The sequence below is a fragment of the Ascaphus truei genome, chromosome 5 (genome assembly GCF_040206685.1).
Source record: "Ascaphus truei isolate aAscTru1 chromosome 5, aAscTru1.hap1, whole genome shotgun sequence".
In the NCBI taxonomy this organism is placed as follows: domain Eukaryota; kingdom Metazoa; phylum Chordata; class Amphibia; order Anura; family Ascaphidae; genus Ascaphus; species Ascaphus truei.
Genome location: NC_134487.1, coordinates 299,250,564 through 299,267,874, shown reverse-complemented (window position 1 = coordinate 299,267,874; position 17,311 = coordinate 299,250,564). Strand labels below are relative to the sequence as shown.

Below are 17,311 nucleotides of genomic sequence, written 5' to 3'. Positions count from 1 at the left end.
GTGGGTATGACCCTCCTCTGGGAGGTATGGCCCCGGGTAGAAGATCGATAGGACAGTCGTACGTCCGATGTGGCGGAAGTACCTCTGCTTGACGTTTGTCAAAGACATCGCGGAAATCTTCGTATATCCCCGGCAGCCGTACCCTGTCAGGATCCGTGACCTCCATTCCTGCCACTGCCTTTGGAGCAGACATGCAATGTTCCAAGCAAAAAGAACTCCAACGAAGTGGTGTGGCCTCTGTCCAGTCAATGACAGGATTGTGGATCCGGAGCCACGGAAGTCCCAGAATGATGTTCGAGGAGGGGGTGTGAATGACATCAAAGGTTATAGTCTCGGAGTGAAAGTCGCTAGTCATGATGTTAAGGGGTATGGTTTGTAAGGAAATGATCGCGGGCTGCAAGGGTCGTCCGTCAATGGCTTCAAGACCTACCGGTCGATCTTTGGGTACCAACGGTATTTTATTCTTGAAGGCGAACTTTTGGTCCACGAAGTTTCCTCCTGACCCCGAGTCCAGAAAGGCCTGTGTCTGTACTGTGAAGGTCTCACCGGATATGGAGATAGGTAGATAAAACCTCGTAGAGGGTTGAGGAGGGGGAAGAGTTGCAGTACCCAGCGTGATCCTCCTTATACTCACTGGGCTTTGGCGTTTCCCGGCTTCAGTGGACAGTTGAATACCAGGTGGCCGTTTTTGCCACAGTAGAGGCATAGTCCCGCTCGTCTTCTTCGTTGCCTCTCGATAGGCGAAAGGCTAGTCCCTCCCAGCTGCATGGGTTCATCTAGGGCAGGAGTTGTGGAGAGTAGAGGCCCTATGGTAGACAAAGAAGACGATTGTATACCTCGGGGGTGTTTGTTTCTCTCCATCCTTCTCTCTTGGAGGCGCTGGTCCATCCGGATGCACAGGTCTATCAGGTTCTCAAGTCCAGCGGGACGATCCAGAGCTGCTAATTCATCCTTCAACCGTTCGGACAGGCCCTGCCAGAAGACTGCAGATAGAGCCACATCGTTCCAGCCGGTCTCGGCCGCCACCGTCCGGAAGTCCAGAGCATAACGAGCCACAGTACGGTCTCCCTGAGAAATATTAAGCAGAGTGGATGCAGCCGTAACCTTACGCCCTGGGGTGTCAAACACCCTTCTAAATTCGGTGATGAAGAGAGTAAGGTCAGAGGTCAAATCTGGGCGTTGCTCCCAGATAGGAGAAGCCCATGCCAGGGCGGCGTCAGTCAGCAGGGAGATTATGTATGCGACCTTAGTCCGAGAAACCGGAAAGCGAGAGGGCATAAGTTCAAACTGTATGAAACACTGGTTCAGAAACCCCCGACAACCGCTGGGATCCCCTGCATAACGGTTGGGCGCAGGTAGTCGTGGTTCGGAGGTAGGTGTGATAAGTGCAGGAGTGGCTGCGAGTGGAACGGGGTTGGTGGTAGATACTGTTAGACGTCTAACTTGTTCAGTCAGGGTACCCACGTCTTGTTTAAGTTGGGAAACTAGTTGTTCTTTTAGTGTAAATGAGCCGGTAAGTTGCCGGAAGCATTCCTCATGGGTGTCTAAGCGTCGGGCCACCTCAGCGGCGTCCATGTTTGTTGGGCTGAGCATATTGTCACGCTGCGCTCACCACAAACAGGACGGAAGACCGCGGGGCTGAGGTGGGGATTGATAGGCACCGACCCACAACCACGCAGTCCTGTCCGGAATGCGTAGTCCTAGTCGTACCGCGTCGTAGGGTTGGAGAGGTCAGGGTAGTCAGGGTACTTGCCGTGTTCCAGGGTTGGAGAGTCCGGGTAGGTAGAGTTTCGTAGCCAAGGTCCTGGGTAATAGAAGGTAGAGTAGTCGAGTAACGAAGCCGGGGTCAAAGTGCTGGAGAGTGTAGAAATCCAAGTAACAGGCAGGGTCAAACAGGTCAGACAAAGTTCAAGACAAAACTAGACAGCAGCGGTGAGCACAATGCATAAACAGGAGTTTATGCTCAGCAATGAAGGACAGGCAGAAGCAGGTATATATGTGGGAAGGGTCCAATTACCTTGCAGGGGTGTGTACTGGTCCACCAATGGTGTCAGAGAGACACTGATCAAAAACAGCTTGCAATTAGGCTTTCCTGATGCTAGGTCTGTTTGCCGGGCAACCCGCGCGCGTGCGCGATGCGCGTCGCGACGTGATGACGTCATGCGGTTTACTCAGCAAGTCTCCGCCTGTGGGAGGCTCCAGCAGCTCCCTCACGTTCTCCTGCTTCCTGGTTGCCGAGCAACCCGTGCGCGTGCGCGATGCGTCTCGCGGAGCTCCGCCATCATGCCGCTGCGCCTGCACTGCCCTGGCAGTGCGTGGGCGCATGACTCTGCCCCGTGGTGCTTCCCTGAGTCGGTCTCCGCGCGGATCAGAGGCAAGTGTGACATATATATGGTAAGATGATCTTTTAAACGGAGTAGAAGAACAGAAGAGAGACATACGTTGTGTTTTAAATAGGCCTACTTGCCTCTGAGAAAGATGTAAAGATGTAGGTAAGGAATGCAGATTTATAAAAGAAAAAAGGGGGGATTGAGTTAACGCCAAAGCAAAATGATGTAATCTGAATCTGTTTTGTGTGACAAAGATTTCCGCTGACTTATGCTGGAAACTTCCATCACTTTATGGGTTGTTATATAATGCACAGAGTACAATATACCCAGAGACAAACAAATCCTATTATTTGTAATATTAGCAACAGGATATTCCACAAGCATCTACAAGAGAACAACAAGTAAATACTGGAATTCACTGAAGTTCGTCACACCTGTGATATTATTTGTCATTAGGCAGCAATATTACAGTACAATATTTTTTCTGGTTTGACTAATTCCCTACAAATGACCCCTGCCAGATAGTCTCACGTTAGTGATTTAATCTGCACGTGGGTGTTTGGCGATAATAGAGGAGATCCGTGGTAGTCACTATCGCAATTTCTTCCAATATTGGCAAAAGAAACCCCCAATGCAAATAGCAAACTTTGCTACCATGGGGTAATGCAGTAATAATCATTATAAAACCCTCAGGCAGCACAGCGATTTCACCTCTGCGATTCCGGAGGCGCTTCCAACGCATTGCACATGAATGCCTTGCAGAAGTCGGATCGATCCCGGAGGAGCTTCCAACGCATTGCACATGAATGCCGTGCAGAAGTCGGATGTGAAAACCTCAAACATGGTTTTTGCGTGGTAGCGGTCACGGAGAAGAACTGGAGGCACGACTATATTGGAAGTCCTCCTCCTCACTCAAATCAGATTTAGGATTTTTTAAATCCGTCGGTCGGATTTTTGACTTTATGTGACTAATCTGCGGCTCAAACAGACTGGCCAATCCGCCTCGGATTCGGATTTAGGCGCAAAATTCGCCCGTCTCTGCTTTTCCCACTGTACTGTAACATAACACTCATTTCTATGAACAAGGAGTATAAAGACGTGATCCTCTATAGCTATACTCTAAGGCAGTATTTTATACTCCATATTTACATACTGTATAACAATATTTTAAATAACTCTAAAAAAAAAAAACTATCATTATATCCATACACATTGCTAAAGGGAAGATACTCCAACTTTAACAACTCACCTCATTTCTTGTGTATAACCTGATATATAGAAAATAACTTTCCTACCTTCTTTTTATCTTTCTTTGATTTCTAAAATGACATAATAGAGAGAAGAATAGAAGACAAATGAGAGGGCATCTACTCTACATAAGGCAAATATATAGTTTCTTATATACAGTATACTGTGTAATGTGGGCCCTTATAGTAGTAACTAGTAGTGGTAATGAAATATATTGATTTTTCAGTGGAACAGAAGTTAAAAGGTGTTCCCCAGGTTCTAACAGTAACAATAACATGGTGCTCTGTGAGACGTCTGACCGGACACAAAGACGTATCAAAAATAAAGAAATCACAGGCAAAAATAATCCTCTGCTATTAAATTCTCATTGCATTAAAATCTTACATTGTTAGTGCATACAAGCAATTTGCTTTGAGTATTTCTGTGCCTTTGTTTCTCTCGTTTTCAACAATCACCAGGGCCTGAAAAAAAATCCCTTGTGTCCATTCACCTGCTTTGCAAAGCATTGTGGGGTGCGACTTTGGGAAGCAGAGCGGTCCTCTTTCCTGATGAACAGTAAGGCCTTTATTCTGTAAAATGTGAGAACACTGCGCTATCGCAGAGAAAGACCCATAGAACTCAATGCACTTTATAGGGTACGGGTCTGATGGCTAATGCTGTTAGGAGCGTATCCCCTCAATGTTTCAAACTTTTTTATATTCATAAATCGGATTTAGGCTTCTGACTGTAATAGGGAGACGCTGCATGTGTGTGTATGTGAGGGACACACATGTGCTTGTCTAACAATTATCTAGAATTCACTGTGACGGTTAAATAATAATAATTTCTGTTTTGCATGGCTAAGAAATAAGTGATTTATATCGACCTGCTTTAGGGAGAACATATATTGGCCCATATTTATTCAACTGTGCTTTTCCATAAGACATTTTACATACAATTCAAGTAAATGGGCAGTAATCTGTGCTATAGAATAACGCTACTTTGTAAACAGGGACCATAAACCCAAAAGGTATGACTGGGTATAAACAATCATTTAAAGACAAGATTTTCTATTGCTGTGAATGTTTAGAAAATTCCAATTACAGTTAGTAAGGTAATTGTATCTATATCCGTATGCAAGTTTGATAATAATACATTTTGTGACAGATTATTATATAGACATACACCTAGATTGGAAGATTGGAATAGGGAAGGGATTTCCTTCCCTATTGGTTGCATTTATTGTATTATAATTTCATGTACTGTATTGTCTTTTTTTTGTAAAGCGCTGAGTACATTGGGAGCTATATATAACTAAAGATATACATACATCACTATAGGAGATTGGCAACATACATATACTGCAGCACTACAGGCATACCCCGCATTAATGTACGCAATGGGACCGGAGCATGTATGTAAAGCGAAAATGTACTTAAAGTGAAGCACTACCTTTTTCACACTTATCGATGCATGTACTGTACAGCAATCGTCATATGTGCATAACTGATGTAAATAACGCATTTGTAAAAGGCTCTATAATCTCCTTGCTTGCGCACAGCTTCAGTACAGGTAGGGAGCCGGTATTGCTGTTCAGGACGTGCTGACAGGCGCATGCGTGAGCTGCTGTTTGCCTATTGGACGATATGTCCTTACTCGCGAGTGTACTTAAAGTGAGTGTCCTTAAACCGGGGTATGCCTGTATTGAGTAATTTTCAAAAGGGCTGGAGTAGAAAAAACTGACAGGTAGAAGGGCCTGAAATGACCCACAAGCGCCGGAGCACGACACCCCTAGTGATGTCACAGATACCAAGCACAGGGTTTTATATCGACAGGGACACCAAGAGAAGTCCCGTGGGGTTAAAGTGGCCAGTGGCATACTCTGCTTCAGTGAGGTTAAGGTGGCCAGTGGCATACTCTGCTTCAGTGAGGTTAAAGTGGCCAGTGGCATACTCTGCTTCAGTGAGGTTAAAGTGGCCAGTGGCATACTCTGCTTCAGTGAGGTTAAAGTGGCCATTGGCATACTCTGCTTCAGTGAGGTTAAAGTGGCACGTGGCATACTCTGCTTTAGTGAGGTTAAAGTGGCCAGTGGCATACTCTGCTTCAGTGAGGTTAAAGTGGCACATGGCATACTCTGCTTCAGTGAGGTTAAAGTGGCACGTGGCATACTCTGCTTCAGGGGGGTTAAAGTGGCACGTGGCATACTCTGCTTCAGGGGGGTTAAAGTGGCACGTGGCATACTCTGCTTCAGTGAGGTTAAAGTGGCACGTGGCATACTCTGCTTCAGTGAGGTTAAAGTGGCACGTGGCATACTCTGCTTCAGTGAGGTTAAAGTGGCACGTGGCATACTCTGCTTCAGTGAGGTTAAAGTGGCACGTGGCATACTCTGCTTCAGGGGGGTTAAAGTGGCCAGGGGCATACTCTGCTTCAGTGAGGTTAAAGTGGCACGTGGCGTACTCTGCTTCAGTGAGGTTAAAGTGGCACGTGGCATACTCTGCTTCAGTGAGGTTAAAGTGGCCAGGGGCATACTCTGCTTCAGGGGGGTTAAAGTGGCCAGTGGCACACTCTGCTTCAGCACTTGATCAACTACTGTCAATACACTAACTCTATTTGCTTTTGTTTAGATCTTTGCAAAATTCACTATGCAATTCAAAGCTTAATACTTAAAAAAGATCATACTTTAACAGGTTGTAAGCATTTATCACATCTGTACCACATATTTCAACACCTTAGCTTTATAGTGTGTTTCAGTGTGAATAAAAAGGCAATTAACTGCCCGACAGGAAAAAAGACAGACAGAATGGCGCACTGAGGGACACAATCTTTAATTACACCTAAGGGTGAGGACAATGTTAAAATGTATACACTTACTTTAAACGCTAAAAACTAAAAAACAATAGGCAAGGAGGATGACGGAGACAAGGAATCACTGCTAATAGTACCAAAAGGGTCCAGACCCAAAAGTAACGTACCAAATAGCAGGGAAACACACGATCTCCTACAAAGCCTCCACACGGATCAAACTCCACAAGAAGTGACCTCTACACGTTTCGCATGTAGTGCTTCGTCAGAGAACACGTGATGACTCTGCCCCCGGAGTTATATAATGCAATGCAGCCAATAGATGCTGGTATTAAAGGCGTATACTATCCACCAGCTGCAGGAGTTCAATGTGATCATAAAGCTGCCAGTTGCAACCTAAAAACACAGGAGTAATGGATTAATTTAACCCTGTCAGGGTACAATGTCCTGAGTGCTTGTACAATGCTTAATGCAATAAAACAACCTAACATAACTTATTATACATATTTGAGTATATGTTATGTTAGGTTATTTTATTGCATTATGCATTGTACAAGCACTCAGGACATTGTACCCTGACAGGGTTAAATTAATCCATTACTCCTGTGTTTTTAGGTTGCAACTGGCAGCTTTATGATCACATTGAACTCCTGCAGCTGGTGGATAGTATACGCCTTTAATACCAGCATCTATTGGCTGCATTGCATTATATAACTCCGGGGGCAGAGTCATCACGTGTTCTCTGACGAAGCACTACATGCGAAACGCGTAGAGGTCACTTCTTGTGGAGTTTGATCCGTGTGGAGGCTTTGTAGGAGATCGTGTGTTTCCCTGCTATTTGGTACGTTACTTTTGGGTCTGGACCCTTTTGGTACTATTAGCAGTGATTCCTTGTCTCCGTCCTCCTCCTTGCCTATTGTTTTTTAGTTTTTAGCGTTTAAAGTAAGTGTATACATTTTAACATTGTCCTCACCCTTGGGGGTTATTAAAGATTGTGTCCCTCAGTGCGCCATTCTGTCTGTCTTTTTTCTTGTCTGTGAGCTCCCATCCAGGAGCCCACGTTTATAGGGGGTGTGGAGTCCCTTAGTCAGACGGCAGCAAGAGGGTCCCTATGCCATCTCTGACAGCACCAGCGCGGAGTGACTACCCTGTCTCATATGTAACTGCCTGACAACTGCAAGTAAATTAGAAAAAGCAGACAGTCCGAATGTCGCTTCAGAGGTCCTTTGGGGGCTGAGTCTGACCCACAGGCTGCATGTTGAAGAGTCCTGATGTATCGCTTAGGCTGCGGCCAGGGTGAATGAGAGCGCTGGCGTAGAGCTCGGCACTCATTTTGCAAGGGGGATTTCTCCTCCTAGTTGCTCACGTAGGGGGCGTGTCGGGGGGTCGCATCCATGACATCACGGAGCTGGTTTGCCCTCAATGGGCGAACCGCTCACGTGACACGCCAGCGAGTGGCAAATCAAATTGATTTGTCTCGCCAAGCAGCTGAGTGCCGTGCGCTCATGGGCATGTGAACGCTCACGCTGGACAAACACATTGTAGCAATTTGTTTGATCGCGCTGTGCGCGAGCGCTTTCGTGCACTCAGCGTCACCCTGGACGAGGCCTTACCCATCTAGCCGCAAGGAGTGAAAGTGATATTTCTGTCGTGCAGGGGGGCTCAACTCCAGTCCTTCCCAGCTTCAGCACAGGTGGCTCAGACTGAGCCTCTGATTGAGCCACCTGTGCTGAAGCTGGGACTTCTTGAGCCACCTGTGCTGAAGCAGGGATATCCTGAAACCCTGACCTGTTTGGAGAGGTGTGGGGGGCTTGAGGACTGAAGTTGAGCACACCTGCTGCAGTGCATCCAGCTATGTGATGATTATATTTATGACTGCAGTGAGATTTACATGGTGGGCGTTTCTTACATTAGTTCTTACATGTACAGGCATACCCCGCATTAACGTACGCAATGGGACCGGAGCATGTATGTAAAGCGAAAATGTACTTAAAGTGAAGCACTGCTTTTTCCCACTTATCGATGCATGTACTGTACTGCAATCGTTACATACGTGCATAACTGATGTAAATAACGCATTTGTAACAGGCTCTATAGTCTCCCTGCTTGCGCACAGCTTCGGTACAGGTAGGGAGCCGATATTCCTGTTCAGGACGTGATGACAGGCGCATGCGTGAGCTGCCGTTTGCCTATTGGGCAATATGTACTTACTTGCGAGTGTACTTAAAGTGAGTGTACTTAAAGCGGGGTATGCCTGTAATTATAATATTTTTATTGCATAGAATTCTCAGGTTGCTACGACCTTCATTATTGCAATAAGTTGCTGTAACTCTTTTATCCTGGATCACAAAACTACTTCTGACCAAAAGGTATTACACTTTTAGACAAGTCCTCAGTGTGCTATCTAACATACATACCTTTGGTTTCTTTGTCTAAAATGTGTGGAAGAAAAGCATGGAAAAGGCTGTGAGTGACTAGCATAGTAAAACTTCCAAACAATGAATGATAAGTAAGGATTGGAGTCAGGTAACTACTTTGTAAAGTTTCTTGTACTGATAACATTTATAAAGATTTCCTACAGTACTACTCAATCATAAAACATAATGTCATTATTTGTGTCTTTTTCCATAGATAATATCACATACAGTGGTGTGTATGCCTTGAATTACAAGGAGCAGATAGTTGGATTGTAAACCCTTTGGGGCAAGGGGTCCTTGTCTTTATAAACTTATATGCGCAACGAGTACACTGTCAGCTCTGTACAATTTATTTATAAAATGTTTTACCAGGAAGTAAACAATGAAGAAACAGGCACACGGTCTAAATCATCAAGGAGGTATATATAATGTGCCATAAAGACCAACGTTTCGGCAGTATAGTACTGCCTTTCTCAAGGTGAAGTAATACATTGAGAGTTACCTCTCGTTCTCAGGTATGTCCTGGGCACAGAGTTATGATGACAAATAATACATGGTTACAAATACACGGTTACATGGTACAATGGAGGGGCAGGGGGGTTAATTAATTGAAAATGAAAGGATGAACCAGGTTATAAATAAAATAAGGCTTCAGTCCAATAATCCCTATAGGGAATGTGAAGTATTACAATATCTGGTACGGGAATACTCATAAGACTTGGACAAGGTGACTGTGAAATTATCCCTTGGCCTAAGACCCCATTGTTCATGTTAAATTAGGGCTGTTAAATGTTGGGAATTTAAAAAGGGGAACTGCACGAAGTTATGTGGAGGGTGGGGAATATGGTCCACAATTTTACACACACAATGTATATAACTAGCAAAGCCGGAAATAAAGTGGTTTCCGAAATACATTGAGTAGCATATGAGTAGCTCTGTGGCTGATACTATACACCTCATACATCGACCTTGGCCCAGGGCTGCTACCTTGTACTGAAGGCCAACCCAGAGAAAAATGTAAAAAAAATTAACTCTTACTTGGTGCGGCGGCGTCTCCCGGCATCCTCCTGCAACTCCCCCTCCAACTGCAGTGAGCATGGCTGCGAGGCATCAAATGTAGCCGTGTTGCCATGATAACGGAACGCTACGTATATCATGTTCACTGCAGTTGGAGGGAGAGTTGCCGGAGAATGCCGGAGACACCACCGCACCACGCCGCCACCCGGAGATTGACAGGCTAAACCTGTAGCCCGGAGATAAGTGCCCAAAACACGGAGTCTCCGGGTCAAACCCGTAGAGGTGGCAACCCTGCCTTGCCCCTTTCAGACACACTTACCAGAACACCTTCCTACTGTCTATGTACGTTCTTCCTATTTACCAATTAGATTGTAAGCTCTTCGGACAGGGACTCCTTTCCTAAGTGTCTCTTTTATGTCTGAAGCGCTTATTCCCATGATCTGTTATTTGTATTATTTATATGATTGTCACATGTATTATTACTGTGAAGCGCTATGTACATTTTATTTATTTATTTATAAAATATTTTACCAGGAAGTAATACATTGAGAGTTACCTCTCGTTTTCAAGTATGTCCTGGGCACAGAGTTAAGACAAATAATACATGTTTACAAATACAGTTACATAAATGAGCAGGGTCTACATTAATGGTGTTATATAAATAGACACACATACATACGACATATATATATACACATATACATATATACATCTTTATCTCTTCCATATGAAAAAGTAGAACTTTTGTACTCTCATCCCGAATAAAAATATATATACAATAAAGGAAATCCTGACATACATTGTTTCCTTGTAATAAATAAAGAAGTTCTAGAGAAATAAATACATTATAAATAAGAGTTTTATATCCCCACCCCCACACAATGACATTCTTGGAATGAGTATTATTTTTGTTACTGTAGTATTGAGTAATAGAAGTCAGTCCTGCTGATCCCCGGCTTGTCCCCGGAGCTGACACTCACCATGATCGCGGATCAGCGGCCTCCGGTAACAATGGCCGCCGCGTCCCTGGTTGCTATGGCAGCGGTGGCGCACTGGGGGAGAAGGGCGGCGCGTCCGTGACGTCACCGCGGCGTGCCCTGCGCCTGGCGGAAGTGCTCCCCTTGCAGTGAGCCAGGCAGAGGTGAAAGTCAAGTGTGGGCCGCAGGGGAGAGAGAGGGAGAAACGGGGCAGGAGGCCTGGGCCGCAGGGGAGAGAGAGGGAGACACGGGGCAGGAGGTCTGGGCCGCAGGGGAGAGAGAGGGAGACACGGGGCAGGAGGCCTGGGCCGCAGTTGAGAGAGAGGGAGACACGGGGCAGGAGGCCTGGGCCGCAGGGGAGAGAGAGGGAGACACGGGACCGGAGGCCTGGGCCGCAGGGGAGAGAGAGAGGGAGACACGGGACCGGAGGCCTGGGCCGCAGGGGAGAGAGAGGGAGACACGGGACAGGAGGCCTGGGCCGCAGGGGAGAGAGAGGGAGACACGGGGGCCGGAGGCCGCAGGGGAGAGAGAGGGAGACACGGGGCAGGAGGCCTGGGCCGCCGGGGAGAGACACGGGGGCAGGAGGCCTGGGCCGCAGGGGAGAGAGAGGGAGACATGGGCAGGAGGCCTGGGCCGCAGGGGAGAGAGAGAGAGAGACACGGGGCAGGAGGCCTGGGCCGCAGGGGAGAGACACGGGGCAGGAGGCCTGGGCCGCAGGTGAGAGACACGGGGCAGGAGGCCTGGGCCACAGGGGAGAGAGAGAGGGAGACATGGGCAGGAGGCCTGGGCCGCAGGTGAGAGACAGGGGTCAGGAGGCCTGAGCCGCAGGTGAGAGACAGGGGGAAAGAGGCCTGGGCTGCAGGGGAGAGAGGGAGACACGGGGGCAGGAGGCCTGGGCCGCAGGGGAGAGAGAGAGAGGGAGACACGGGGCAGGAGGCCTGGGCCGCAGGGGAGAGACGGGGGCAGGAGGCCTGGGCCGCAGGGGAGAAAGGGGGAGACACGGGGGCAGGAGGCCTGGGCCGCAGGGGAGAGTGAGGGAGACACGGGGGCAGGAGGCCTGGGCCGCAGGGGAGAGTGAGGGAGACACGGGGGCAGGAGGCCTGGGCCGCAGGGGATAGAGAGGGAGACACTGGGGCAGGAGGCCTGGGCCGCAGGGGAGAGAGAGGGAGACACGGGGCCGGAGGCCTGGGCCGCAGGGGAGAGAGAGGGAGACACTGGGGCAGGAGGCCTGGGCCGCAGGGGAGAGAGAGGGAGACACGGGGCCGGAGGCCTGGGCCGCAGGGGAGAGAGAGGGAGACACGGGGCCGGAGGCCTGGGCCGCCGGGGAGAGACACGGGGGCCGGAGGCCTGGGCCGCCGGGGAGAGACACGGGGGCCGGAGGCCTGGGCCGCCGGGGAGAGACACGGGGGCCGGAGGCCTGGGCCGCCGGGGAGAGACACGGGGGCCGGAGGCCTGGGCCGCCGGGGAGAGACACGGGGGCCGGAGGCCTGGGCCGCCGGGGAGAGACACGGGGGCCGGAGGCCTGGGCCGCCGGGGAGAGACACGGGGGCCGGAGGCCTGGGCCGCCGGGGAGAGACACGGGGGCCGGAGGCCTGGGCCGCCGGGGAGAGACACGGGGGCCGGAGGCCTGGGCCGCAGGATCCGGTCCGTGGCCTTCGGGGTTAAGTGCTGATTGGGAAGCGGGAACCTGGCCCTGTCACTACCCCCAGTCCCATGCTGACCGCCTCTGCACCAGGGGAAATTAGCTGAAAGTTACATGCATTATATACCAATAACCTATACTAATAATAAATACCATCTAATACATATACAGTATGCACATCGCATAATCTATACTAATAATATATGATCGTATACTAATATCATATACTTGCTAATGTTGCTCACCTTTTGTCTTTCCTCTAGTTCCACAGCAAACAGGTTGCGTCCCATTCTTTTCCTTTCTTCCCTCTGTCCTCATATGTTCGGTGATGGTCCATTTATTTCCACATAGGGTTGTTTCGTAGCTGGCAGACACATTAAAACTATCAAAATTGTTTATTGCCATGCTGTATTATTAGTGGCCAGCAGATGACGCCAAAGCGTCTGCCTTTTGTGTTCCAAAATCCAAGGTTATAACTATTTAATTAGAGAAATTAAATCTAACTTCCCTAAAGGATTTCTCTCATATTATCTGCAAAGTGTACGTTTCGTGTACATTCTAACACAATGGAATAATTTGCTGGAACGCCTTAAACCTTTTCCCTCACTACACCTTACTCGCACTTCATATAAGCTGAGCACCTTCTCTCGCCACCTTTTTGGGCAAGCCTTAAAACTCGCCTTAATCGAAGCGTCTCAATAGTCTGGACTCGTGGCTAGTGTCCTACACCCGTCGCTCCTACCAACCATTGTGGCCAAGCACTGCCATCTACAGCACTTATTCCCTCGCCTGCTGTCTCTGTAATGTGACATTGTATTGCCATGGCAACGAGGCGTCGTGTGACGTCACGATGGTGACGTAAATGCCGCAGCGGTTCAGGAGGAGGGCAGCGGCGGCAGCAGCAGCAAGGAGTGACAAATAATAACATATGCAACATAATCGGGCCCCGGACCCATGTCATTTGTACTGGCTTCCCCCCCTTCTCGTTGGCCTTAATTTGAATCACCTGTGCTGAAGCAGGGGTAGCCTTAAAACCTGAGCTATTGGTGGTCCTTGAGAACTGGAGTTGGTCACCCGTGGTTTAAGCGTTCAATCTCGCATTGGCATGTCACTGACTAGTTTGTATGTTCATGTTTTCTTTTAGGACTCAATCAAATGATGTGCTGAGGATATTTTCAGCATCTTTTACAAAATGGCCAATCCTTTAAGAGGGGAAGTGGTAAAGCTTTATAAAAATGTACGTGTTCTGGTATACACCAGAGAGGGGTTTTGCCGGACAATATCACCAACCGCCTAATATCCCTTTTCCTTTCTTCTTAAGCTTCTGTTCCTTGGACGAGAATATCCAAAGGGGGAGAACTACTTTAAAGATCGTCTGAAAAAGGCCTTCGTGAAGAACAGGGACGTTAAAGATCCGGAAAAGATAAAAGAACTCCTTGCACGAGGGGAATTTGTTATTAAGGAGCTTGAGGCTTTATACTATCTTAAAAAGTACAGAGCTATGAAACAGCGTTACTATGAGGACAAACCAAATTCCTAACTGCCCTCCTGCCCTGTGGCTCTTGCTAGGGTAATAATTACACTTATGTTTGAGTTATGGCTTTGAATGTATATAACCTTTATAGTAGCAGTTCTTGTTTGTGGGAGGGGGCGGGGTTCCGGTAAGATTTCCGCATTCACTTTTCTTTTTACAGCTCTTTGTAAGTGCCACATTTTGATGTTGCATCGTATGCGTCCATTCTAAGACTTTACAGTAATTACTGCGGATTGGAAATACTTTACAGTTGCAGCAGCTGCATTTTTTAGAACAATGCTGATTCTCTAAAGCAGGGGTGCTTAACTCCAGTCCTCAAGCCCTCCCTCCCACCAACAGGTCAGGTTTTCAGGATATCCCAGCTTCAGCACAGGTGGCTTTTAAGCACCTGTAGACCAGGTCTTTTAACACCATTTATATTTAAGGGATCAGTCACAGGGCAAAACAAGGCAGTGAAATAAAATGAGGTTTATTTTGGATAAGAGCTCGGAAACACACACAAAAATATACACACTTACGAGGGTCTGGGGCATGAAATCTAACTTTTCCAAGGGCAGGGACCCACTTCATATGGGTTTACCCTGTCCGCTTTTGTGCTGCAGGATATCAGAGTGCTGAACACACAGCAGTCACTCTGACATGTATCTCCAGCTGGTCACAGTCCAACTCCACACTCCTTCCCAGAGTGTCTCTCAGATGGTCTTTCTCCACACACCTTCCCAGTGTCTCTCCCTCTGATTGTATCTAATGCTCTGATCAGCAGCACCTCTTATATAGCCCTCCGTGGCTATCATTTACATGGGAGGGGGGCTGCTGGTCAATCAGAGCACGGATGAAGTTGGTGCCACAAAAGCCAGCGGAGGGCGTGCTAAGGAACTCAGGACCTCCCACTGGGTGGGAGACTCAGTCTGGACAGTACAATGATCTTACTCCCAGATCTGATCAGCAGCCTTTCACGTCTCCCCAGGAGTCCTGACACCTAGCTGTCCCAACCCTGGTTTTAATCTTATCCTTTCTATGGAGCACTTTACCTAAGTGGATTGCTTAGTCTTTCTCCATAGAATTGACAGTAACAGTGGAATATGCCATTTACTTTCTTGCAGGGCTGACACCCAAAGCACATTACAGTGATTTATACACAGACCACAAATCGCATCGTAAGATAATGCCGGATTTCTAAATTGGGGGAAGGATTGTTACCAGGGAATAAAGAATACATGTTTTGAAATACATTCTTACAGACATGGGTTACATTTAAACATTCCCTGTTCTTCCCCAGATATTAAAGACATGTGGCTGGAGGAAATATTACCAGGACAGCCAAGTTACACTTTTTTTTTAAGGGGTAAATAGCTGGAATGGCTTTTTATTAGGTCTGCCAGCTACCCCTACAGTCACAGTGGCTCAGAGATTAGCCACATGGTGGCTCAATGTGCAGGGACTGATTGAGCCACCTTTGCTGAAGCTGGGATATCTGGAAAACGTGACCTGTTTTTGGGGGGGGGGGGGGGGGAGCTTGAAGACTGGAGTTGAGCACACTTGCTCCAGACCAAAAATAATTGCAAGTTTGTTATTGTGCAGAAAGGAACCTTAGATATGTACAAGTGTATAAAGTGAACCGAGAATTGTTCATGTCTAAGATGATTTACCCGCTTTTAACATTTCAGGAATCGTGTATAATGTGCAATATACCAACTTTGTACCACACTATTAACATATTTGACCATTTTTAACAACATGACGTCATGGAAACTTTATATGATGAATCATATTAAAAATAACTGGTGTATTATATGAGCAAAATGGGACATTTTCTAAAAGTACAACTCCGCTTACAAGTTAATTTGACAGGTTGTAGTTTGTTACAAATGAGTCAATATACTTGTGGTTTGTACAAATGTAGGAGCATAGAAAGTGTCAAAACCATGTGTTTACTTTCCATTCATGAATTGATGATGGTTTTATGAGGCTACTATAGGCCAGTCAGGGTTAATATTTTTGTTTTCCGGTACCTAGGCGCAGTACACACCAGTAAGCTTCTCCCTCTCAGGTAGGACAGAGGGACTTTATTTTAGGAGTCCTTAAAATAAGTAACTTCCTGGTCTCTGGCAGTGGTTCTCTCTTTCACAGAAGTAAGCTGTAGTTTACAGTTGATGTAAAAGAGTTAACAGCCCACGGGATATAGAAACATCAGGGAAAGAGGTTACCAGAAAATAGGCTAGTGATAAAGTGATTTGTTGGGAGCCTGTTCCCGCGACCAAATGTCTTAAGACCATAAACAGACATGGTCGCACAGGAAGCCAGCACGACACAGACATGGGTGTAAACACAGGGTGATTAAGACCCCCCCCAACAGCTCAGGTTTCCAGGATAGCCTTGCTTCAGCACAGGTGACTCACAGTGGCTCAGTTTACACTGGGATATTGTACTTCTTTTTCTGTGTCCTACGTCTCTTGGGGATGTGAGTTAGATCTAAAGAATACATCAATCTTTCTGCGTACCTGCCAATATTCAGAGAAAAAGTCAGATGGCCCTTTTTATTCTCCCAGTAACAGGAAAAGGTTCCCATAGTTAGATGGTTAAAGTAAGCTATTATTTGGCAGATCAACCAGCGATATCTCCTTTTATAGCATTCAAATTTCACTGCTTCCTAAAAATTTTCAATTATGCTAAGTAAATCATTCCTGAGAGGGCTTCATACATATCTAGAAATGCCAATATGTGCAGGAGCTACCATCGTAGTACCCTCTCCGACGCCAAAGAGATCTATGAGAGCAGTCTAGCTCTAGGAAAATTAAAGCGGATAATGGTACAGAACTCCCCCACCACCTTCACACAATACTGCAGGATTGTGGATGCACAGTGGTCCCGCGATACATTTAATGATGACATGGAGCGGCCTGTCTAGGCAGTGTAGCGGTCCCGTGTAGAACATTTAAACATGCAGTTGTCGGGTGCGTGAGAGCGGTGAAGTGTTCCGGTCGCGGCCAAATGTCCTAGACCAGGGGTGCGCAAACTCTTCTCCCTGCGCCGCCCCCCCACCCCCTCCCCATGGCTCCAGCATCAAATGATGCCGTAAAGTCATGTGACGCCAGGATGCCATGGCAACGCGTTGCTGGTAAGTAGCGTTAGAGGCCTCACGCAATCCCCGGGATATAATTGCCTTCGGTGGAAGAGCGGGGCCTCTGTAACCGCTGCGCGCTCCAGTTTGTGCACCCCTGTCCTAGACCGTACTGTAAGCACCTTTTGCAGCACTTAATTCCCATCACATAAGCAGAGTACAAATCATGGGTACAAGAATGCAAATAAATCATGAAGTGGGAGCGAAGAACAATATATCCAGGGATAATACAAAAGGACTGGCC

The 17,311-nt window shown here is 47.4% G+C and overlaps 2 protein-coding genes across 6 annotated transcripts in view; one reads left to right on the top strand and one right to left on the bottom strand.

Moving 5' to 3' along the window:
- Window positions 1–12,786, bottom strand: part of DNAI7 (dynein axonemal intermediate chain 7) — a 43,430-nt gene extending 30,644 nt beyond the window's left edge. The window contains exons 1-3 of one of the 4 annotated variants that reach the window (XM_075602864.1): window positions 10,774–10,791; window positions 8,777–8,791; window positions 3,626–3,649 (exon numbers count right to left, since the gene is read on the bottom strand). In XM_075602864.1, the coding sequence (XP_075458979.1) occupies window positions 3,626–3,649; window positions 8,777–8,791; window positions 10,774–10,776 (42 nt within the window). In that variant the 5' untranslated portion in view covers window positions 10,777–10,791. Of the gene's footprint in view, window positions 1–3,625; window positions 3,650–8,776; window positions 8,792–10,773; window positions 10,850–12,657 lie in introns of those variants that run through there. The other 3 variants (XM_075602865.1, XM_075602863.1, XM_075602866.1) reach the window with 3 other exon arrangements.
- Window positions 10,873–15,456, top strand: ETFRF1 (electron transfer flavoprotein regulatory factor 1). 2 transcript variants are annotated; one of them, XM_075602873.1, is made up of 4 exons: window positions 10,873–10,934; window positions 13,557–13,649; window positions 13,734–13,982; window positions 15,226–15,456. In XM_075602873.1, the coding sequence occupies exons 2-3, from the start codon at window positions 13,605–13,607 to the stop codon at window positions 13,950–13,952; spliced, it is 264 nt and encodes an 87-aa protein (XP_075458988.1). In that variant the 5' UTR covers window positions 10,873–10,934; window positions 13,557–13,604; the 3' UTR covers window positions 13,953–13,982; window positions 15,226–15,456. The 2 variants fall into 2 exon arrangements, with proteins under 2 accessions (XP_075458988.1, XP_075458987.1); XM_075602872.1 differs by having other exon boundaries at window positions 13,734–15,456.
- The last annotated feature ends 1,855 nt before the right edge of the window (window positions 15,457–17,311 follow it).